This window comes from Ptiloglossa arizonensis, chromosome 4 (genome assembly GCF_051014685.1).
Source record: "Ptiloglossa arizonensis isolate GNS036 chromosome 4, iyPtiAriz1_principal, whole genome shotgun sequence".
Classification (NCBI taxonomy): domain Eukaryota; kingdom Metazoa; phylum Arthropoda; class Insecta; order Hymenoptera; family Colletidae; genus Ptiloglossa; species Ptiloglossa arizonensis.
Genome location: NC_135051.1, coordinates 19573981 through 19598776, shown reverse-complemented (window position 1 = coordinate 19598776; position 24796 = coordinate 19573981). Strand labels below are relative to the sequence as shown.

Here is a 24796-nt window from a genome sequence, read left to right as displayed (position 1 = left end):
GTAGCCCGTTTCAATTTGGAAGAAGCGAGGCGAAGTGCCGATCCTCCGCTAGCCTTCGGTTACTATTTATCCAGCAAATACACAGGAAACCTTTTAATGGTCACTTTGTTGACTCTGGGTGTCTTCCATTACTATCTGCCACGAATCAGATTGAAAATTTTTCAATCGATGATAACTTCTTTGTTGCGTGCGTACACGAAAGCACACCGCTGAAACAATATCCATAATCTCGTAAAGAGGGGGGGACCTGCGGTCGACGCGGTGTCCCGAGACCTAACCTCAAATAGTCGCCAATTATATCGTAGCACCTCGCGCGTAAATTATCCGCGACTATTACGCGAGATATCGAGATCGCGGATTACAAATAATTTCCAACGGTAAATAACACGTTTGGAAATGGCATCCGATAAAACTGGACGGGAATTATTTAGAAGCGGGAAACCAGAGCGGTGGAAACGAGCCTTGTCTCCACCATTGGGAAATGGCCGTCTTTTCTTGCGGTCGTAAAACCCTACTAACGTTTCATTAAAACTTTGCTGTGAAAGCGTTCGGTGTCGTGAATTTAATTAGGACAATTACGCTCCTCGCCTGGAAGATCCGTTACAATTCACCGTGGAACCGTTCGGATAATTTTTACGGCCATTTTAAATCTGAGACCGTTTTACGAGTCCTTTCTCTCGTTGAGGTTCAACGTCGAATTTTCGATGAAATCGTTAATTGTTCGCGATACCGATCATTTCGAACGATCAGGGAAACGATTCTTGGGTCTAAACTGACCCGTAATTTGACCCTCCTTTGCGCTAACATGTCGAACACAGATTCTGTCACCTTATCGTACGTTTTTCAAATTTCTAAGGAAAGTAATTACGATGTGAATGAAAAAATACAAATGTGTCTCCGGGTCTGAAAAGACCCTTCATATACACTTCGAATAAAAAGGATTAGTTTCCAAAAGAAATGTTGCACTAACGGTTTTATTTGATGTAATTATTATTTTCTAAAAGAAATGTTGCATCGATGTAGTAAATGAGCAAAAGTTCATCCGGGTCAGAAAAGACCCACGTGCCGTAAGACAAGGGGTTAATTAGTACTCGCGTATCGGTGACGAAAGATAAACGAAATCTTCTCCATTATTTTCGACTCGATAATTAAATATTATTAATCCTCGCCGACAGGGAGTTCGCGGTGTTTGGTTTGATAAAATTATTATTTTCTGAAAGAAATGTTGCATCGACGTAGTAAATGAGAAAATGTTCCACCGGGTCAGAAAAGACCCACGCGCGGTAAGAAAAGGGGTTAGTCAATATTCGCGTATCGGTGACGAAAGCCAACCGAAAGCTCGTCTATTGTTCCCGACTCGTTAATTAAAAAGATTATTAATTCTCGCGGACAGGGAGTTCGCGGTGTAGGGATCGTAAAGAGAAACCCAAAGCCGCGCGACTCGCGACGACACGTGCGAATGGTTCCTGTTGACAAAAGTTCAGCTCGCTTTTTATCGAGTCGGGGACCGTTGTCCGTAAATTTAATTGGACCGAATTTAGTTCTTTAATTCGTGGTACCGCGCGTGCCGCGAAAGAGCATGCCCCTGTACAATTGTGCTCGCGAGACCCCGTCGTTCTCTTTGTAAACCGTAATAACGAGAATAATGGGCGCCTCCGACACACCTGGTGCTCGCTGAAAACGAGTTTCTGGTTTCATTAAAACGCGTACCACCGCCCCCGAACCACGCCGTAGTCTTGCGTACATCGTTTCATCGGCGACGTGGTCTAACGTTGTTTGCGGATGTTTTCAGCTTAAGCTTCGTTTGCGATTGAAAAATCGTTCGTCGGGTCTTTGTTCCACGTGGAAATTCTTGACACACCGCAGACGGTAAACGAATTTCTCCTACCGTCGGATGAGATGTTTGTTGTTCGCATAAACCGTGCCAAATAAGTTCCTCTTGCTCGATTAAAAGTTTACAGTTTGGTGTATATTCGAAAAAGATTCTTCAAGGGGGACAATTAATAATTAGATTTAATTTCGTTTCTGAAATTAAGAATTATGGATAATTTCTGAGATAAAGGATCATGGATAATCTCATTTCTGAAATAAAGAATTATGGATAATTACATTTCTGAAATAAAGTATTATGGATAATTTCATTTCTGAAATAGACAAGTAGGTTCGATTTCGTTTCTTAAATTAAGAATTAAGTTCAATTTTATTTTTCTCGAGTCTCGTGATCGATTTCTCAGATCCTTCCGATCTTTTCAAAGATCACTGAACCTAAAAGTGACACCTGGTCCGTCTGGGCGCTCGAAAGCGGGTTAGGTAGCGATATTTACGTCGAGTCGAGGTCCAGAGCCCCGAGTACTCGATAAAAGTGAAGGGGGCACAACGAGAGTGAGCGAGACAGAGCAACAGCGAGCGAGCCTCGCATTACATGCGCTCGGTGGCCGTTAATGCGAAATAAAGAATCGTGTACATTATTTGGGACGATTCCTGTGTAAAACTTATCGCTCGAAGGATTACCTTTGCTCTTCGTACCAACAATAGAAACAAAATTAAGACACTTTTTCTATTCGTTCGGTCTGCTACTATTCGTAGTAATAAATGATACTAGTAATAAATAATACTATTAATAATTAGTACGAGTAATAATTTACTACTATTCGTAGTAATAAATAATACTAGTAATACATAATACTAGTAATATTTAGTACTAGTAATAATTTACTACTATTCGTAGTAATAAATAATACTATTAATAATTAGTACCAGTAATAATTAGTACTAGTAATAATTTACTACTATTCATGGTAATAAATAATACTAGTAATAATTAGTACTAGTAATAATTTACTACTATTCGTAGTAATAAATAATACTAGTAATAATTAGTACTAATAATAATTTACCACTATTTGTAGTGATAAATAATACGTAGCAATAATTAATATTATTAATTATAAGAAGCCTATTTACAGTGTACGGGCGACACTGTGAAAACGATACCAAGGTAATAATCAACGACACAGAGATATTTGCATGTTCGTAAGATAATTCCCATTCTCGAGGTTTCCACTCATTATAAACGTCCCTCGAACTTCCGCGGAGAAACGAGTCGCGAGATTTGCATCCTCTAATTGAAGGAATACACGAATCGAGTATACCACGAAACTCGAACTCTCGAAATACAGCCAGGTAGATCCGTTGCTTCTATCACGATGTCGAATTCTTCGAGTGATCGAGGGAACAGGATCCTCGGGGGGGAAAAAATATGTTATTTCGTCGGGCGGTACCGGATTCCGTGCAATCAATGGCTAACATCTCTGGAAGCTACCTGTGAAAGCTTCTCGTTCGGCAAACAAGCTCTCCTCCAGCGTATTTTAGCAGCTCGTAGCAGCGCAAGACGGACAAACGGAGGCCATGATTCCTGTTGCTCGAGGCTTAATGCAACGATAGAGCTCTTGGCCAGAGAACGTCGCTTTCATCGTTGATTGCGACCAGAGTTTCTTTTCGACGACACCCGACGTGGGCCATTTCAACGAAACTCGAGAATCTTGCACACACGACACACACATACTCGATTAATAATAATAATAATTTTATTAATGGGGTCGAGACCTCGTTCAGATACGAAGGAATGGCACAAGTACGAAATGTCCCGGTAATTCCAACACGGTCGAGAAAGGGGTGAAATCGAATCGTTGGAATAAAATTTTAGTGGCTGACCTATTTTTCACGGAATGGAGTTACCAGACCGCGAATTTTATGTACGGAAAACATAATATGCTAAACGTATACGGAACGTATGCACTTACGCAAAATTAAATATTGATATTATTATATTAATTTACGAAATACATTCTGCATACCATTTGCATATCCTCGTGTTAACAGTAATTGTAAAATGCATCGAATTCGCGGTCGGTTGATGTTCGATTTTAACAAGGAACGTTCCAGCGTGTTGAACATTCGAAAATAATTTAAATAAGTTCGTGCAAATGTAGTTGCGAATGATCGTGTTAATTAATTTCTTGTTTTTCTAAAAGAAACGATTGTAGAGATGAAAACACGTCGTTGAAGGGAATATGAGTATCGTTGTAAATATCTTTAAAATGGTATGATATATAGGAAACTAAAATTTAATAGAAAAATTTTCCGTTCGATGTCTCGAATAAATTGCTATACCCTCGATACTATCGTTGCTCGAAACCGATACTTCGCGCTGGATCTTGATCCTAAGCTTGTTCGATATTCCAAGCACAGCGTGATTGGACTCGGCAGAATAATAGCGATAAAGTACATTTTCTTCTTTGCGTTAGGGAAGCTCTTAGGATTACGGATCCTACGCCATTGTAGCATAATTAATGGCGGAAGAAAGACTCCGGGTATTCTTTAAGCCAGTGATGTACAAGATCGGGAAAGTTTGTAATTTAAAAGTGTCGTCGGCAGTCTGAAACGAATGTTAAGGAGTGTCTTATTATCTAATGTGTGATATCTCTGCAGAACGTGCAAAAGGTTTGAGATAAACCCAAGGAGCGTGTTCCTCGAAATGAACACGGAAAGGTGAATAAATTTTCCTTTCGTGGAACTTGCGTCTGCACTTTGTTTTTATAACGTTACACCGTTGCAACATGGTAGATTTCCTTACCTGGAATTTCCTTTCTCGTACCGTCAGGATTTTGAAAAAATTATTACAGATTGCAGTCTACATCGAAATTAGAAATTTTAAAAATGATTAAAAATTGCAATATTCCCCGAGATTACAAATTTTTAAAAAAGGATCATCAATTGCAATCTTCCTCGAAATTTCGAATTTAAAAAGAAATTAATAAAAATTCCAGTCTTCCCCGAGATTACAAATTTTTAAAAAAGTATCACCAATTGCAATCTTCCCTGAAATATCAATTAATTTTAAAAAATTAATCAAAATTCCAGTCTTCCCCGAGATTACAAATTTTTAAAAAAGAATCACCAATTGCAATCTTCCCCGAAATTTCGAATTTAAAAAAAAATTAATAAAAATTGCAGTCTTCCCCGAAATTATAAATTTAAAATAATTAATAAAAATTGCAGTCTTCCCCGAAATTATAAATTTAATATAATTAATAAAAATTGCAATTTTCTCCGAAATTGTAAATTTTAAAGAATTGAAAAAAATGGTAGTCTTCCCCGAAATAATGGCTCGTGGTTAGGAACACTCTTGAAGGGTCCATCGTTCGCTCGGTTTATTTCGTCGTTACATCGAGAAATTCGCAACCGTATTAAGTATCACGATATTATTGTCGGTTGACGACGTTTAGGGCTGCGTGCGAGCAGTACGTACGGTTGTGTACAATGTGGGCTCAGCAAAGGTCGATTCGGGTAATCGCGACCAGATAGGGTGGCACTGGTTCCAGCACGGACGCGAGACGATCGATTAGGGTGTACGGGTCACACCCCGCGAATTTTATCCTTTTAGCTTAACGACACGTGAGCGTGCGTAGGTATTCTCGTGTCCGGAAATTTGACCACCAGTTCCTTTCGACGTTCGAAACCTACACGAATGATTTACAACTACGATAATTGGACACCGTTGAACCGGACAAAAGACGTCTTTTTACGCCCGTCGTGAATAAAGCGAAGAGTACGAAGCGTCGAAAGCAACGAGTGACTCAACAACGAAAGAGACGTACAAGGGATGTACAAAGGGGGAAACCCGTCTGTTAAATGGGTCTATATTTATTTTTATCTCCTCACCGGGCAGATGGTAAATCCTTTTATCGTTCAATCCTCTTACCGGTTCAATTCCGAAATACTGTTTCAAAATCGGAATACCCGCGCGCTTCGTTTCGTCTTTTATTCTCCACGCGGCCGCGCAACGCCTCGTTTTCGTTATCTTCCGGTTTCCAGGGCATGTGTTCTCTTTTCGAGCGTTACACGCGCCAATTTCGCAAAATCGTTCGACGATTTCGTTGCGCGACCGTTGAACCTTGAATTCGCGCCGCGGCGCCGTGAACTGAACGTTTTGCGATATACGCGGGGATGGGACTCGAGAATGGAGCCGCGATCGCTGATCGAAGATTTCCTTGGCAGAATATTCCAAGTGTTCTGTGATTCGAGGATTTCAGGAATATTATTTAGATACTATTCAAATACTTTATTATTCGAATTGTATTCAAATAATTGACCATTTGAATCCTATTCGAATGCTATTCAAATACCTGATCATTCGAATCGTATTCAAATATCTGATCATTCGAATCCTATTCAAATATCTGGTCATTCGAATCCTATTCAAATACCTGATCATTCGAATCTTATTCAAATACCTGATCATTCGAATCCTATTCAAATAGCTGATCATTTGAATCCTATTCAAATACGTGATCATTCGAATTCTACTCAAATGTTATTCAAATATCTTTGAATCTTATTCAAATGCTATTCAAATACTTGACCATTCGAATTCTACTCAAATGTTATTCAAATATCTTTGAATCTTATTCAAATGCTATTCAAATACTTGACCATTCGAATTCTATTCAAATGCTATTTAAATATTTGACCATTCGAATCTTATTCAAATGCTATTAAAATACTCGACCATTCGAATCCTATTCAAACACTTGACGAATATTTTTTCGAATATTTGACCATTTATACACTATTCGCCTACTTTACTATTCAAGTTTTCTTAGAATACTTGACCCTGTTCGAATATTTTGTACGCTGAATAAGTACTTGAATATTCGTGGTATTTGAATAGTGTGACTCGACGAATGGTTCCAGCCCTAGTACAATTACACGAATACTTTCTTATTAAGATAATATTATAGTAATATTATTCTCGAAACATTGAAGTATTCGAATAGTAATATTTAAATATTTAACTATCCAAGCAATAATACTGGAATTCTGAAGTATTCTTGTAATAATACTCAAATATTGAACGATCTGAGTGATATTACTCAAATACTCATTCGAAGTGAATTCGTGGTATTCGAATACCAATAAAAATTCGAATATTATATCATTCGAATATTATATCATTCGAATATTTAAACATTCTAAGTGAATATTCGTAACATTCGAACACCAATGAAAATTCGAATATTCAAACATTCTAAGTGAATATTCGTAACATTCGAACACCAATGAAGATTCGAATATTGTATTACTCGAACAATACGATCCCTACTCGACAGTCTCCAGTCAGTTTTATACGGAGATCACCGCGATTTGGAAGTTTGTACGTTGTTCGTGAATACCAAAATTTTCATCTCTCGAGAAACATCAAAGGGGCAACTTTGATTTCTGCGTCGTGAACTTTGGGATCGTCCGAGCGTGGCGCAAACTTTAAGAAGTTTCCGCAAAAACCCGAGGGGGAAGTTCGCCGATTGTTTCGCCGTTATTACGTTGAAACTCTCCACGGAGGGTCGAGATCAACGGAAAGAAGAACGTCGTTAACGTAGGCTACTTAGGGCGTCTTCACACGGACAAGAAATCTCCGCGAAATGTTCGACGTCGATTTTTATCAAATTTTACAGGTTCTCGAAACAGGTTGACGAGGACACGAAACACGTATTTTTATAAACGCGACAACTTGAATGTCAAGAACAAAACTACACTCCAAAGTAGTCTGAAAAGTTACAATAATTCCTCCTTTCAATAGAGAAGTTTTACATCAGATTCGACTAATCGAATCATCTCTGCCACTATTTGTGCTTATTTAGTACTTATTTAGTAATTATTTAGGAAAATGTAAAAATTCATACTTTTCATTACACTTACATAATAATATCACGGATCAATTTGCGAGGTCCTCCCGACGAAAACCAGTCCAAACACGACCATGTTCACACGATTCTCAAATACGAGTTATTTGAATCATTTTCGAAAAATCTTCAACCAAATTAAAAATCCTCCGAAAACGTTCGTGTTCGTACTAATTTTCTAATTTCTATTTAGACATTCTTTCAAAAATAACAAGCACAAATGTTTCATTCGAGGTGTATCCATAAAAATCCCACACTGTAGTACTCTAACTCAACACACTCTCAGGTGTTCTAGAATCATCTGATTATTACTCAGTACTTCTACTCAGACCTTCCCCCAAAGATACGCAACGGTTGTGAATTTTTCGTTCAAGGTATAACCATAAATATTCTACACCTTAGTAGTGTTCTAGAATCATCTGATTATTACACTTCTACTCAGACCTTCCCCCAAAGATACGCAACAATTGTGAATTTTTTATTCAAGTTATAACCATAAATATTCTACACCTTAGTAGTGTTCTAGAATCATCTGATTATTACACTTCTACTCAGACCTTCCCCCAAAGATACGCAACGGTTGTGAATTTTTCGTTCAAGATATAACCATAAATATTCTACACCTTAGTAGTGTTTTAGAATCATCTGATTATTATATTTCTACTCAGACCTTCCCCCAAAGATACGCAACAGTTGTGAATTTTTCGTTCAAGTTATAACCATAAATATTCTACACCTTATTAGTGTTCTAGAATCATCTGATTATTACACTTCTACTCAGACCTTCCCCCAAAGATTCGCAACAATTGTGAATTTTTCTTTCAAGATATAACCATAAATATTCTACACCCTAGTAGTGTTCTAGAATCATCTGATTATTACACCTCTACTCAAACCTTCTCCAAAATGTTCAAAGCGTAACCACACTTCCAAAACACCAATGTTCACAGTTCAATGGCTTGCCTAACCGCACACTAGGTCCCCTGGAATCTGTTGTTACACCCGGTTCGATCCATTCGTACAGCCTCGAAAGTGTCTACATTAAAACCATAGTGAATCGTTCCTGGAAGATGGACCGTTGGGAATACAAAAGTTAACCTCACAAAGTTTCTCGTAACCGTACCGGGAGCTTGAGCAGCCAGTGCTCGTACATAACGTTTATTTACGAAATAACCGACGTAACAACGAGCTCGCGTAACGTCGGCTCGGTATTATCGTTACAACGGTTTAATTAAATCATTCTACACGGGGCGAGACGCGCCGAGACGCGACGGCCATTTGCAGGCAAACCGTGACGTCAGTACGTGACGGTATTAGCCCTCTCGGCGGGCTGCGAATGCTCGAACGGCAAAGTGGCCGGGATTTATGCATCGTTCGAACAAAGCGTGTCTCTGGACTGTGTAAACAGCGGGATACGCTCGGAGCCGCGCGGACTAATGTCGCCCGGACGACAAGGACGCGCGTAATGTGTCTACTATTCGAAGCAGCCGTGTCATTGCGTCCCGCGAATAACGGGGTTGTTCGCGTCGCTTGAACGTCACGGATGCTCCGAATCGCGCTTAATCTGCCCGGGCTCGCTTCGAGACGTTCCACGTGGAAGTGGTCGCGAGGTATTCGCGAGCTACGGACGAGAGTGGGGGATCAAAGCACGGTACTCGAAAGCGGCCATTTTGTATATTCGTTGGGAAGGAAATATCTTTTCGAGTGATCGGAGAACGATGGTTGTTTAAACGATACGTGGTGGGAAAGCTATGATAGATGCGAAGGACAATATTTGTGTGTTGCCATTAATAAGAAAAAAATAATTTTGGGTAATATTTGTGTAAACGATACGTGGTGGGAAAGCTATGATGAATAGATGCGAAGGACTATGTTTGTGTGTTGCCATTTTTAAGAAAAAAATGATTTTGCGTAATATTTACGTAATCGATACGTGGTGAATAAATGTGAAAGGCAATATTTGTGCCATTTTTAAGAAAAAAATAGTTTTGCGTAATATTTATGTAAACTATACGTGGTGAGAAAGGTATGATAAATAGATATGAAGAACTATGTTTGTAAGTTGTCATTTTTAAGAAAAAAAATAGTTTTGCATAATATTTACGTAAACTATACGTGGTGAGAAAGCTATGATAAATAGATGTGAAGGACTATGTCTGTAAGTTGTCATTTTTAAGAAAAAAAATAGTTTTGCGTAATATTTACGTAATCGATACTTGGTGGTAAAGCTATGATAAATAAATACGAAGGATTATGTTTTTAAATTGTCATTTTTAAGAAAAAAAGTATTTTTGCATAATATTTATCTAATTGGGGAATACCAAGTGTTCGATTTATGTATGATGGGAAAGTTGTGATTAATAGATGTGAAAGATAATATTTGAAATTTGTCATTTTGAAAAGAAACAGTTTTGTGTAATATTCTTATAGCGATGGCAATATTCGAAAATCGCCATTTTCGAAAGAAATATTGGTACACGATCGGGAAATCGTAACAAACACTTACGAAGGACAATATTTGAAGATGATTATTCTTGATGTTCGTTCGAGGAAGAAAATTTTTACACAATATGTATCTATATAAGCTAAAAAATTGAGAAGTAACTTATTTAATCATCTGCTAATGGAAAAATTGTAATAAACACACTTAAAAGGCCTAATATCCTCTCTTGGTATTTAGTAAAAACGAAATGTATTTATGTAAGATGCACTTGTACATTTTAACGAATCGAAAGACAATAGTTTAGTGATCTAAGAAACAATGGTCCAAAATGGCCACTTTCGGGTACTTCTTGGATAAGAAAATTTTTTTCACAGTATGCATCTGTAAATCGTACGAAAGGAGAAACTAAAGGTTCAATAAATCTCGTAAAAGCTACAATTGATCCGATCGATGTGTTTTATCTTCGCCTTCGTATGATAATCCGTTTCCGTGGTATTCGCTCGTGAAAATGTCCGAGAACACCGCGAAGAGTTAAGCAAAGGGGGTAAGAATCGTAAAACAGTAACCATAAGAGAACAACTGTGTCTCTCGGTTCTTCGAGTGTCCAGAGCAGCAATTTTCCATCGTTCCTGCATCCTTATCGGTTGTTGCTCCCCTATAGCGATCGTTTCACGATTTCTTCGTTTCGCCAGGCTTCACTGGTGGACTCTCCGAATCCGAGTAACGAACGCGTACGATCGTGAAACGTGTACAAAGAACGAACAGAGAGAAATGAACGAAGGGACGTAATAAAGTATCGCGCGCCGCGGGGATAAGAGAAATTCTCTTTCGTGAAACGTAGGGAAACTGGAGTAGAGAAACGCGGGGGGGAGAAACACAGAGGAGGGTGGATAAGAACGTACACCGAGTGGAAAACCGTGAAGCTTGAAAAATAGAAGAAACTCGAAGGGAAACGGGAACAACGGGAAGGAAAGGAGCCCAGAGGAAAGAAATCGAGCGGAACGAAACGCGGTGAAGAGGGTGGTAACAGACCAACGGGAGAAAAAACAGTCACGTGGAGGGACCTGTAACAACCAGATCTCGTAACGCGCGACAACGGATCTGGAAAATCTGCAAAGAAACTTCCCGTGCTTGAAGAGAAATCCGCGTACACGTGAACTCGTGACACGTAAACTCGAAGAAACTGGGCACAACTCCACCATGCGGAGGGATGGATAGGTGGGGGATGGTGGAACGACACAGTGTACGTTGGAAAGTCTGGAATCGACTATTATCGTCGATTCGAGGATTTATGGCTCGTGTACCCGGGTACAGGGCACCGAAACTTTATATACACAATCGTAGGTATCAGTGAGCAACACCCCCTTGTACGGTGAAAATTTTATTTCGATACGATCTTTCCGATTTCTCTATGGCTGGTACACGAACCAAGTGTACAATATCGTACGAATATTCCCGCGATTATTCCGCCAGGATCCTCTTCTCCTGGTGTGATCTTTCGGTGGCTCGTGTACGCGAACAAAGCATATCGTATTTACCATTCCTGTGTAAAACCTCGGGGTATCCAGTTCCGCGGGGTTTCGACTTACCAATTGCTACCGAACGCGAGAGATTCGATCCGTTTCGTATTATTAAACTTCCGTATGGCATTCGATCCTCCCCGTCGTTCCCCGCCAGCCTCAATTATCATCGTCGTCACTGCTTCCCCTAATTCCTCCTAACGCGCGACAACAAACGACGACGCTTCGCGACGACCACTGTGCTCTCTATCTCTCTATTTAATATTCCTAATCTACGATCCCCCGTGTGAAACGTAATTGCATTTGTTGTTTTCTTTCTCTTCAAATCACTGGAGAAGTGATCTTGAGTGATTTTGATCCCGGACGAGCCTCCAAGTAACTGTTGGTACTCTTGCGTGGTGTATGGATATAATATATATTACATTATAAGTTACAGTATTTCTAATATAGTATTAGACGTAGTGTCGGTGGTTATAGTTTCACTTGGTGCGTCTTTTAATTGTCTCGTCTTATTATCTTGTCTTTTTACTTATACTGTCCGCGACACACTCTCCGGACATACTCTCAGCGTCATACTGTGTCCCTTAACGTTCTTCTCGCACTCTATATAGGCACACCTATAGTCACTCTGTATAGGCACGCCTATAGTCACTCTATATAGGCACGACTCTATATATTCTCTTTCATTCCAATCCGCAGTAGTCTCTCTCACTTCAGACATTCGGTCACGTTCGATCATCCTAATATCGTTTCGTCTCTTCCAAACACTCTTCTTCACTTTCTCCAAACCACATGTATTTCCTTTCACATCCCCATGCATTCTCACGCTCAGTCGTCGCACAAGAGCAAGATTCATCCCTTGTAAAGAATACTTCGTGCCTTCCAGGAAAGCTAGCGGACAGATCAGCGCCAAATGTTTAGCTTAACCCAAGTCCGCCCGCACGCGCTATCTTGCTTAAGTCTACGCTCGAAGTAGGCCCAAGCGGACTCGGAAAATCCGATACTACACATTTTTGGCGGCTCTATCGTTCGAATGTAGGAGAAAGGAGTAGACGAGAGCGTTTCATCCCGGGTCTGCTAGTGGACTCGTCAGTAAAATATCCTAGCAGGTCCTGCCTTATACCTCGGGACATTGGAAGATCGGTAAGGGATCGTATATATACTGATCGGAGCAGGCACGAGAACTTGCGGGAAATGGTTGTTAGTGTGTTTCCCTCTGGTGGCAAGCGTGGGTAGCGCCGCCACACGTTCAATTACGCATCGCAGTGAACATCGCCGAGACTTTTGAACAGCGTTGTATTCCCCTAATTCCTCTTAACGCGCGACAACAAAGTACCGTGCTCTCTCTTTTCTTTAATATTCCTAATCCACGATCCCCCGTGTGAAACCTAATTGCGTTCAATTACGCACCGCGGTGAACATCACCGAGACTTTTGAACAGCGTTGTATTCCCCTAATTCCTCTTAACGCGCGACGACGAAGTACCACACGACGACCACAGTGCTCTCTCTCTTTTTAATATTCCTAATCCACGATCCCCCGTGTGAAACGTAATTGCGTTCAATTACGCACCGCGGTGAACATCGCCGAGACTTTTGAACAGCGTTGTATAGCAAGGGGTCGGGGACAGAGACAGCCGTATCCAGGTACGCTGTTCGAACGGAGAAACCTCGAAACCTCCGAACGGGGAAGAGAGACGGAGACAGAGGTAGCGTAGACCCCGGCGAAAGAGCCAGAGAGACGAAGAGAAAGAGAACGGTGGAACGGAGAACCCGACGGATAGATAGAGAGAGAAACAAACGAGGAGAGGGAGGTTCCTAACGTGGCGTTAGCGAGTGAAGCAGTGGGGTGGCCGAGTGGGTGACGGGTTAGGTCGGGTGGGTGGCGGTGGTAGCTACTACACCCGGCGGGTAGTAGTAGGTGCGCACCCTACGCGGATACCAGGTGAGTGGGGCAGAGAACCGACCAACCCCCGGGACAAAACGTGAAAAACCACTTGTGCGTCCCCACGTCCTGGCCGAGTCGGCGTTATCCTGGCGAAGCGACCGCCGCTTGAGACCGTTTGCCTCTAGTTACTCGTCGGGCGTCCTGTCGTCAGTCAGTCAGTCAGTCAGTCATTCGGTCGGGCCAGTACCGCGTACGACGTCGATTCGAATCGCGACTCCTCCTACGCGACGCCCGCGTCGTTTTCGCTCTTCTCCCTTCCCCCCTCTCACGGTTTCCTTCGATCAGTTCGAATTCGACCGCGAGCCGCGACAGTGTCCCACGAGCAGACGCTCGAGATCGCCTCGACTAGCGTGAGAAGAGAACGAAGAATAAGAAGAATAAGAGGTGGAGGAGCGAGATCATCGATCGACTCCGGGATCAAACGAACCCGAAAGCGGGGGGTTGAGAACCGGAGAAAGTGCCAACGGAGAGAAAGAGAGAGAGAGAGAGTGAGTGAGAGAGAGAGAGAGAGACCACGACCCCAGGCGATGCAAGGAGCACCCTTCATCGATCCAGGTCCAACAGTGAGCTGACGCGCGCGGTCCGGGATCCCCCCAGAGTCCACCGATCCAGACTGGATTCGAGGATCGAGGATCGCTTCGAGAGTCAGTGCGCGCGGTCGATTCTTCCCGAGGCTCGATATTCTTCTTTCTTTCTTACTTTCTATTTTTTTTCTCTTCTTCTTCTTCTTCTTTTTCTTCTTTTTTCTCGGAAGTTGTCCCGGTAGGTAGTTCGGTGGACTCCTCCTAGGGGATGAAGTTTCCCTCGTCACCACCCGAGGGAGGTATTTCGGATTCGGTACACACACGGGGGTGAGATTTTCGGGATTCTTCACGAGTGCGCGTCACGGAGGGATGATCGTAGAGGGCGATTCGGAGGTACGGCTCTTGTGCTTCAGGGGGTGAATCTAACGGCTGAGATGAGTAGAAAATGTAACGTATGCGTTAATTGTTATATTTAGGTTTGGAACGGTTCTTGGTTTTCGAGCTTAGCGTGGAAGAGAATTTTTGAAGTGTTCTTTGCTCGAATAAATCGTTTTCTTAGTTTTCAATGTAGCTAGGCACGATCGGAGAAAATTTTTTAAGTGTTCTATACTCTGGGGAAAAATATTTTTGGTTTTCGGGTTTTGTACGATCGAAAATTATTTTCAGTGTTCTCTACTTAAGTAAAATATAGTTTTAGTTTGAAATCTATGTACGATCGAAGAACATTTTCAAAGTGTTCTATACTCTGGGGAAAAATATTTTTGGTTTTTCGAGCTTTGTACGATCGAAAATAATTTTCAGTGTTCTCTACTTAAGTAAAAAATAGTTTTAGTTTGAAATCTATGTACGATCGAAGAAAATTTTCAAAGTGTTTTATACTCTGGGGAAAAATACTTTTAGTTTTCGAGCTTCATCCGATCGAAAAAAATTTTCAAAGTATTTTATACTCCGGTAAAAAATATTTTTGGTTTTCGAGCTTTGTATCGAAAAAAATTTGCAGTGTTCTCTACTCGAGTAAAAAATTTTCTTAGTTTTCAATCAAACTGTGTACGATCGAAGAAAATTTTCAAAGTGTTCCCTACTCCAGTAAAAAGTATTTTTAGTTTTCGAGCTTTCCACGATCGAAAAGAATTTTCAGTGTTCTCAACTTGAGTAAAAAATTTTCTTAGTTTTCAATCTAACTGTATAAGATCGAAGAAAATTTTCAAAGTGTCCCATACTCGAGTAAAAAATATCCTTGGTTTTCGAGCTTCGTACAATCGAAAAAAGTATTCAAAACGTCTCTCTCATTGCTCGGTATTTTTATCTCGGGTTCGTTTGAAATTCGCGCTCAACGAACACAGCCAATGTACTGTGTCTACTTCAGAAAATGACCTGCGGAGGAAATTACGAATCAGGCGAAAGGTTGTGGTCCCGTGACCAACGAGTAAACGATTCTCGTTACTCCGTAACACGTTATTACATTTCCCTCGAACCGTAGGTCATCTTTCCACTTCCCACCTGTACACGACTTACGAAATACAAAATGGATCCGAACGATTCTTCGATCGTCTATAACTCGAGAACCGAGATACACACGAAGTAAGTTCACAGAACATTTTTCACTTATCTTTACACATTAATTCACCCCCTGAAGTATGTACTTACGAATCACCCTATACATTCACCGAATTCTTCCAAAAAAATTTGTCCTTCTTGTTACCCGAGGATGGTATCTCGACCAAACGGGGTTCGAGATTTTTTTTATTATTTTCCCCAAGTGCGTGTCCCGAAGGGACGTTTGTTCACGAATTCCGACAAAGAGGGGTTCGTTGAGTTTTTCGGTACGCGAGTTCGTCGTTGAACGAACGCGGACAGTGTTTATAATTGGCACCGGAAGACGCGTCGCGATGACTTGTTGCTCGATACGATAACGGTGGCTTTTGTTCGCCTTAAATATTCTAAAAATACACGGCTACTGGCCGGAAGCGGTTCCGTTGGTTGTAGGGACAATTAACCACCTCGTTGTCCCGCGCCACGTTCTCTTCCCTCCCTTATTGTTAATTAGGTGTACGAATTTCGGGGTCGAATGAAATTCTCACATTGCCACCGGCTAAAGATAATCGTAATTAAGTTTTCAACGGTGTGAAAAACGATGCTCGCGGGATCCCTGGTGCTCGAAATAATATCGACAGGGTGTTTTAATAGAATCGCCGCGACGATGTTAAAAATTCTGCTCAACAAGTGTTCGAAACGAGATAATGCAGCCCGTGGGAAGGGTTACGATCGCGAGGAGAAGATCGAAGAATTCTAGGGGAGGGGGTTGAACAGCTAGTCGCAAAAATGGCGCGTCCAGGCGGTAATTTACGATTTCCTGTTCCGATGCGAGTGACTCGCTTCCGTTCATTCGTCAAACGTTCCACGCGAGCAAAGGTCATCTCGGTGAACGTGGTATTTATGACATACCGAGCGATTACGCGACAGAGAAAAATTGCAAGGGGGATGGAAAACTCGCTGGATAATCAAAGTATAATTTTCCATGCTGGTATACGTACAACTTCGAGGTATAGAGTCACAAATGGGTACGTCGTTTATCTCACAGAGATGGAAATTTTGATATCGGGTAGCCGATTTCTGTGTTTACGTCAATGGAATTTTTTTTCTTAGCATAGTTCGATTTAAATAAAATTCTTTCCATATCAATTTTATCAAAATTGTATTTACTAATATCTATTGCTCTTCCAGACGAACGTTTGATTATATATATTTTGATATGTATATTTTGACTATATATAGTTTGATATATATATTTTGACTATATATAGTTTGATATATATATTTTGACTATATACAGTTTGATATATATATATTCTGACTATATATAGTTTGATATATATATTTTGACTATATATAGTTTGATATATATATTTTAATTATATATAGTTTGATATATATATTTTAATTATATATAGTTTGATATATATATATATATATATATATTGACTATATATAGTTTGATATATATATATATATATTTATATACTATTTTTGAACACGGTCTACGAAATACACACACGTTTCAACCTTCAAAAGTGTAAGAGGACAATTTATTTTATTATCGCAAAAACAACACCTTGAAAAAGATTGTTTTAATAAATAAAATCGAAGAAAGAAAGGTACGAGATATATTTATACATTTGATCATTTTTCCGCTAGAAATGGTCGCGCCCGTGTGATCTCCAACGTCCAACGAGGAGTCGCGCGAAAATCACTGTTTCGCGCAATTTATCGTCCATGTTCGAAGCTGCGGAATTTCCCCGCGAACAGGGTAAAATTCGTTTAAAGTTTCCAGTGGTTGTCCGCGCGGAAAAGGAAATTCAATTCGCTCGGCTCGTTACACGATTCGACGACGTTCGTTTTCGAGCTGAATAGATATATTCCCCGGGCAGAAGTTGCTCGTCATAAACGCCACCGGCTGTGTATGCACATAGAGGCTTTACACGTCAATACAATGTGGCACATATGGGATCAACGTTGCGCGTGATCGATCAGTGACGTGTTGCTGAAACAGCCAGCTAACATCGTTTCTTTCCGCCCCGTCTCATGAATGTCGCGTCGTTACACGAATTGATTTTACCAACCCCCCACCCCCGAAATATTGACGGGTCGTTCATCTTGATTTTCCCATTTGTACATCATTAATCGTTGTTCCAAGTTCTCGGTTCTGAGAAACGCAACGTCTTTACGTTCCACGTATTACAATGTTTGAAAGTATTTGTGAAAATCTACGAAAACGTTCCACGGTTAAATATAAACGTTCCACGTTTCATTTTGGTTATTATTTTAACATTGTTTCGCTACCTAATGCGTAATTTCATTTGTGTTCAACCGACGACTATGTAGCCCGTGATGCTGTCGTCGAGTGGTCGGGAATGCAAATACGTATAACGTCATGTTTGTTTAAAACGATAATTCGGAATATAGTAGAAATTGTTACGCAAATTGCATTTATTCCTTCGAAATACAATTTGGAGAATACGTGGTGGTCGTATCGAATTAATTTTAATACACTTTTTTTGGATTATTATTCGTACGAGAATCGAGGAAATATTGTTGATATTTTTATGTGAATTTTTATTATCACATCGATACAGATTTCAAGTGGAACTGTTTGAGAAACATCGAAATAACGGTGCATTCGCGTAGGTCGAGAATTTTTTCCAGTCACGTCGGTCCGGCGAAGAGTCGAAAATTTCTTCCAGTCACGTCGGTCCGCGAGACCCGTATCGATATAGCGAGTTTATCGGTATAATTCTTTTCGATGTCACCATGAGTAATACATTAAAGATCGTGTGACGAATTTTGTCGAGTATTTCGTTAACGATTAAAATCGACTGTAAAATAATTTCCATAGACCGATGGTGACTTGAAAAACTACACGAATGAATTTAAAAATTATTCTCCATATGAGAAAATAATATAGGATCAACTTTTCGAGATCACTTTTCGATCACCGATCAAAATTTTCCCTCGAGTCACTCGATCCAAAATACGGCTCACATTTGCACAGAGAATCAAATTTTTTCAGCATTTCAGTGTAGTATTCGACACATTTCGTACGAGCGTTCCATTGAAGTCAATTTCAGAGTTATTTACAGAGAGAGAGATCGATCGATTCACAGCTCGAAAAGTTACAAGAATTTAAAAATCATCGGTGACCACGTCACCGGCACGCACCGTTGCAAAATTACGCGTGATCGATCACACGCAGGTGTCATCGAACCAAACCGAATGACACAGTTCCTCCGTGTCGTGTCCGATGGATTTAATTTTTCATTCGGAGCACGTGTTAGACGTATCATTCCATTTTCATTATTAATACTTCGCTTGTAATTACGAGCAACGAGCACCTGCCATTTCATCGATTCGTTCATAAATCTTGTCCTGTGTCGTCGTGTATCTCTCAATCATTGCTACATTTCCTTGATTTTATTTTTAACTCGTACCAACCCGTACACGATAATTGTCAAAAATTCAATTCATTCTGTTTCTCGACAAATTAATAAACTCGACTCCCAATCGTCCCTAAAAATGTTTACAAATATCAAAACAATTTCTACAGAATCCTAAAGACATTAATACACCATATATGTGACACCCTTAACCATCGCAGTGGTTAAAGGTTAACGATTTAAAAATCACGATAAGAGTTCGAAAGTTCTCGATCGAAAAGTGATCGGTACGGTGTAACGTGATTTAAATCGGTCCTTGTTTCGTGATCGAGGGAACAGTTCGACCTTATTTTACAAAGTTTCGGACACGAGGAACAATAAGGGCGAAAACGATTTCTCGAGCATACGAGGTCTGACTCTTTTCAGATTCTATCCCACGGTGTTTGTCTTCTTTTCACCGAGATTCCGCCCGTTCACGGCGATACGGTCGAGAATTTTAGATTTCACCGTTCCTATTTGCTGAAAGTTTTCAGCCAGCGTGCAGCCACGTACGTAAATACAAAGTAGGTTTGTCGCGCGGTGACACACGCGGGATCGATGATGCGCGTAAGAGAACTGAGAATACGAGCGTCGATCAGCGGATGCGGCGTCGCTGGTGGACGCAAACGGGGTTTGACCTGGTTACTTTGTTACACGGTACCCATTATTCGGTTTTTGCTTCAAACACCGGTTAAATGACGATCGATATCCCCGAACGCTTCTCAAAATGGTAGAAAATCTATTCGACGAATTTCGAAACGCCTTTTCGATGTCGTCTTCTAAGGAAGATCGTTCTTTTCTTTTTCTTTTTTTTTTTTTTATTTTTTTGGTAGTTCGTTCAACGTGGAACGTTCGAATCGACAATTCTTCGTTTTTTATACGACGATTGGTGTTTTCAGAGGGCGATGAAAATTTAAGGGAAAGAAATTCAGCGAAAGTGTGGCTTTATTTCGAAGTTACTGATCTGAATCTTTTCGAAGAGAACGAGTAAAAATGTGACTTTACTTTGGATAAGTTTGGTAAACATTTGTCGTGTAATGATTAGACAATATTTTGTTGAAAAAATTTAGCGATAGTGGGGCTTTATTTCGAAGAATCTGATCTGAATCTTTTCGAAGAGAACGAGTAAAAATGTGACTTTATTTTGGATAAGTTTGATAAACATTTGTCGTGTAATGATTAGACAATATTTTGTTGAAAAAATTCAGCGATAGTGGGGCTTTATTTCGAAGAACGTGACAATTTTCAATTTCATCAAATAAATCATGTAAAAATGTGGCTTTACTTTGAACAAGTTGATAAAAGTTTGTTGAGTAATGATTAAACGATATTTTGCTGAAAAAATTAAGCGATAATGGGGCTTTATTTCGAAGAACGTGATAATTTTCAATTTCATCAAATAAATCATGTAAAAATGTGGCTTTAAGTCGATAAAAGTTTGTTGAGTAATGATTAGACGATATTTTGTTGAAAAAATTCAGCGATAGTGGAGTTTTATTTCGAAGAACATGATAATTTTCAATATCATCGAAAAAATCAAGTGAAAATGTGGCTTTACTTCGAGTAATTCCACGAAAATTTCTCGAATGATATTTAAGCGATATTTTGCTGAAAAAATTAAGCGATAGTGAGGCTTTATTTCGAAGAACATGATAATTTTCAATTTCATCGAAAAAATCAAGTGAAAATGTGGCTTTACTTCGAGTAATTTCACGAAAATGTCTCGAATGATATTTAAGCGATATTTTCTCGAAAAAATTAAGCGATAACAAGGCTTTGCTTCGAGGAATCTTCCCTGAAATTTCTCGAAGAAAAATCAAGTGAAAGTGTGCCTTTACTTCAAAGAATTCTTCGAACACCGATCGAAGAGAAAATTACCCGACAATGTAGCTACGTTTCGCGTATTACCGCGCCCATTTCACGAACAAACAATCAAGCGAGAACGTGGCTCGAGATCTCGTACAATTTCGCCCAAACCTGTCGAAGAAAATTTAACCAAACACGACTTTCTGCCAGGGGAAAAATAGCCTAGAGAAACTGAATTGTATATCACGAATCCAAACGATTTACCAACCGAAGTACCTAATCCCTCAGGTGGAGAACGAAGCAAAGAACCCGACTCGACATCGGAGACATATTTCGAGAAACGGTCCCCCTCCCCGAAAAAGCTCAGAGGGATCGAAATTTTCGTAAAAGACTCTCCTCCGATCCTCGAAGCTCCGAATTTCAATTTATCCCCGTCCGTACGCGCGCGTGATTTTCCAACTAAATCTTCCCCGAGCGGAATCTCAGAACTTCGAACTTGATGTTTCCAGCGATCGATCGTCGTACAAACTGGCGAGCAACGATAGTTAGGAACCGTACGACCGTAGAGCGAACGAATCGTATTTAAATTACCGACCGAGAGTAGCAAGCTGTTACTCGAATCGGGGTAAATAAAAAAGTGCGTTACGAACTGAAATAAAAATAAAAAAAAACAATCATACACACACACAAACATACCAGACTCATCGTCGCGTAATGTCGACTAACCAGAACTTCGACATTTCGTAATTAATTCCCGAGCTCGACACCGGTGTCCCTCGAGAAAACAGAAAAGAATCATCGAGGAGTGTGGGGACTCGAGTGTACCGGGAAAATCGCGAGACCTCGATCTTCGAGATCGCAACGAAAATAGAACTTTGTCGTTCGATAAATCGAAAAGGGTAGTGGTGTATCTGGATGTTATCGGGCGGTGTGGCAGTGTCGTGCGGCTGAAAAGCTCAGAAACGGACGTCGGTGAACCGAAGAGGACACGAGATAAGGTGAACCGGGAACCATGAGCAACTCCGGGGCCATTCCTCTGATCTTGGTGAAGAAGGAGCAGCTCGTCGAAGGCAAGTACCGCGTTCAGTCTTTTTCTCGTTGTACAATAGCCGACGATCGCTCGATGCACCCGTGATCGTTTCATTGTCCTCCTACGGACGTTTCGCTCGAACTCGTTCGCTACTGGAGAGGAAACTACGTTAGCGTGCTTATTATCGATAGGTTCGATGGAGATCTGTGTCGCGTGGAGTGTCACGGCCGATTGGGGGCGTTGAAACAGAGACGGTGGAATTTTTGCGCAACGATTTTCCGTACTTATTCCAACGATTCGTGATACGAACGAGTTTCATTCGTTTCGTTCGTTTCGACGATAGCGGCGAGATGTGTTCCGATACCATCGGTACGTTTACGTTCGAAATTGGTAATACTGTATCGTGCTACTCCGAGGAATGTCGAACGGTTTGAGATTTAACGAAACACGCGGCCGTTGTATCTTGTATCGATAACCGTTAACTGCGACGTTAGTTCGATATCTGGTTACGGTTTGCAACTCGTTCGGTAGTAAACGAAACCGGGATGAAAATCGGGTTTAGAGTTTAATGGTAATTTTTTAATGGAGGGAAGTAAGGTTGAATAGTTAATTGGACAGTGGTGATCTTTCGATGATAGAAACTAGGTTGAAGATTGAGTGTAATTAATAGTATATTTTTGATGAAAGATACTAGGCTGAAGATTGAGTGTAATTAATGGTAAATTTTTAGTGAAAGAAACTAGGGTTAAAAATTGAGCGTAATTAATAGTAATTTTTTTATGAAAGAAACTAGGCTGATGATTGAGTGTAATTAATGGTAATTTTTTAGTGAAAGAAACTAGGGTTGAAAATTTAATGGAACAATGGTGATCTTTTGATGAAAGAACCTAGGCTGAAGATTGAGTGTAATTAATAGTAATTTTTTGATGAAAGAAACTAGGCTGAAGATTGAGTGTAATTAATGATAAATTTTGAGTGAAAGAAACTAGGGTTGAAAATTTAATGGAACAATGGTGATCTTTTGATGAAAGAACCTAGGCTGAAAATTGAGTGTAATTAATAGTAATTTTTTGATGAAAGAACCTAGGCTGAAAATTGAGTATAATTAATGGTAATTTTTTAGTGAAAGAACCTAGGCTGAAAATTGAGTGTAATTAATAGTAATTTTTTGATGAAAGAACCTAGGCTGAAGATCGAGTATAATTAATAGTAATTTTTAACGAAAAAACCTAGGCTGAAAATCGAATACAATTAACAGTAATTTTTTGATGAAAGAAACTAGACTATCGATTATAATAAATAATATTTTTTACTGTTTTCTTTCTATCTGTATCGGATCAATTTTCTAACTTCGAAGACAATTAACAGTAACAATACTAAGTAAAAATAATTTGATATTTCAAAACTTGATTACTATTACAGAAATCGGTGAAAGAAATTTACCACCATTTACGTTTTTCCACCGTGAGTCGAGAACAGGTTTGATCGTAAACAGAAGACGAAATTACAGTAGCAATTTTCATAAGTGTGCGAATGGTCCACGCAAAAAATAATTAAAAACATTTTCCATGATTATACAACTCCGACCTAACGAACTGGACGTATTATCGTAATTCGAGTCTCGATAACAATTAAATCATATCGAGACTAGAAGAAGTGTCAACAAGTGTATCGCGACCAACGATCAACTTATTTCAATACCTGTTTCACATCCGAGAACAATTCTTGTATATAGTATCGGTTTAATGAACACGCTGTTCGATCGATCCCATCACTGTTTCCCAATAAATACCTTGTACCGAGTGAACCGAGTTAATCGTACTCGTGTGGCTCGAACGAAAATATTGCATTAAAGCAACGAAAAGGGGCACGGATAATATTTTCGACAATGTTAAAGAATTCTACAAATTCCCAGAAGAATACCAATGACGATTCATTACTGATTGTCGAGAAATTGACCGAACACTTTGTTCGTTTCGATGTACCATGCACGAACCACTAAAGCTACCTCGACGTGGATGGACATAGGGTCAGTGCTATATACCGAGTGACTTGGTCGGGAAATAGACCAACTTAAAATAAACATTCGATATCAGTTTCACATCGTCGAGAACGTTCCCTGAATGATGCACACCTTGTAATTGCGACTCTTGAAATAAAAATGACGAATCTCCGGTACCTTTGTACCCCGTGTTCCTGTCGTTGAATGTTTGAACGCGTTGTTTCTTCTTGAACGTCGATACGCGACACGTATCTCGTGAAACGGCGCGTTTATCCGCGATATCGCGATTTCCTATTTAAAGCGTGTCCTAAATGAGAATTTCGCGCATGCGCGTCGCACAAAAATCGTTCGACGGAGTCCGCCACGAAATTTTCCATCGCGAACACGTCGTCGAGACTCGTAACGAAAAAAAAAGTCTCGTTTCCTACGGGATAGTTAAGGAAAATTGGATCTTGCGATTCACGTTGCAGGTGTCGCTTGTGTGTGTGTGTTTTTTCCCCCTTGGAAGTTTTAATTCCGGTTATTTAACCAGTCGAAGGTAATTTTCACCGATCATGTAAAGAAGAAATCGAAGAAAATAAGGAAAATTATTATTCTATATTTGGACGTGGGAATATAGTATTTGTAAAGTAGAAATATATTATTTGTATGTCGATTGCTTCGTGGAGGGAGGAAAGTTTCATTTTTATCGATAAAGTGAACAAATGAATAAATTTCGTCTCGATTTCGAGACGAAAACACGGCCCGACCCTTGTCTTCTCATTCTACTGGTCCGTATTAGAGAAATCTCTTGTTCTCGGTTTAACTCCCAT

At 40.0% G+C, this 24796-nt stretch overlaps 1 protein-coding gene across 5 annotated transcripts in view; it reads left to right on the top strand.

The window, feature by feature from the left end:
- The window catches only part of Kcc (solute carrier family 12 member kcc), a 188020-nt gene that overhangs the window by 45429 nt on the left and 117795 nt on the right, over window positions 1-24796 (top strand). The window contains exons 1-2 of one of the 5 annotated variants that reach the window (XM_076309105.1): window positions 13952-14207; window positions 21462-22022. The exons of 3 other annotated variants lie outside the window; for them this stretch is intronic. In XM_076309105.1, coding sequence (XP_076165220.1) covers window positions 21965-22022 — 58 coding nt within the window. In that variant the 5' untranslated portion in view covers window positions 13952-14207; window positions 21462-21964. Of the gene's footprint in view, window positions 1-13951; window positions 14216-21461; window positions 22023-24796 lie in introns of those variants that run through there. One more of the 5 variants, XM_076309106.1, reaches the window with a different exon arrangement.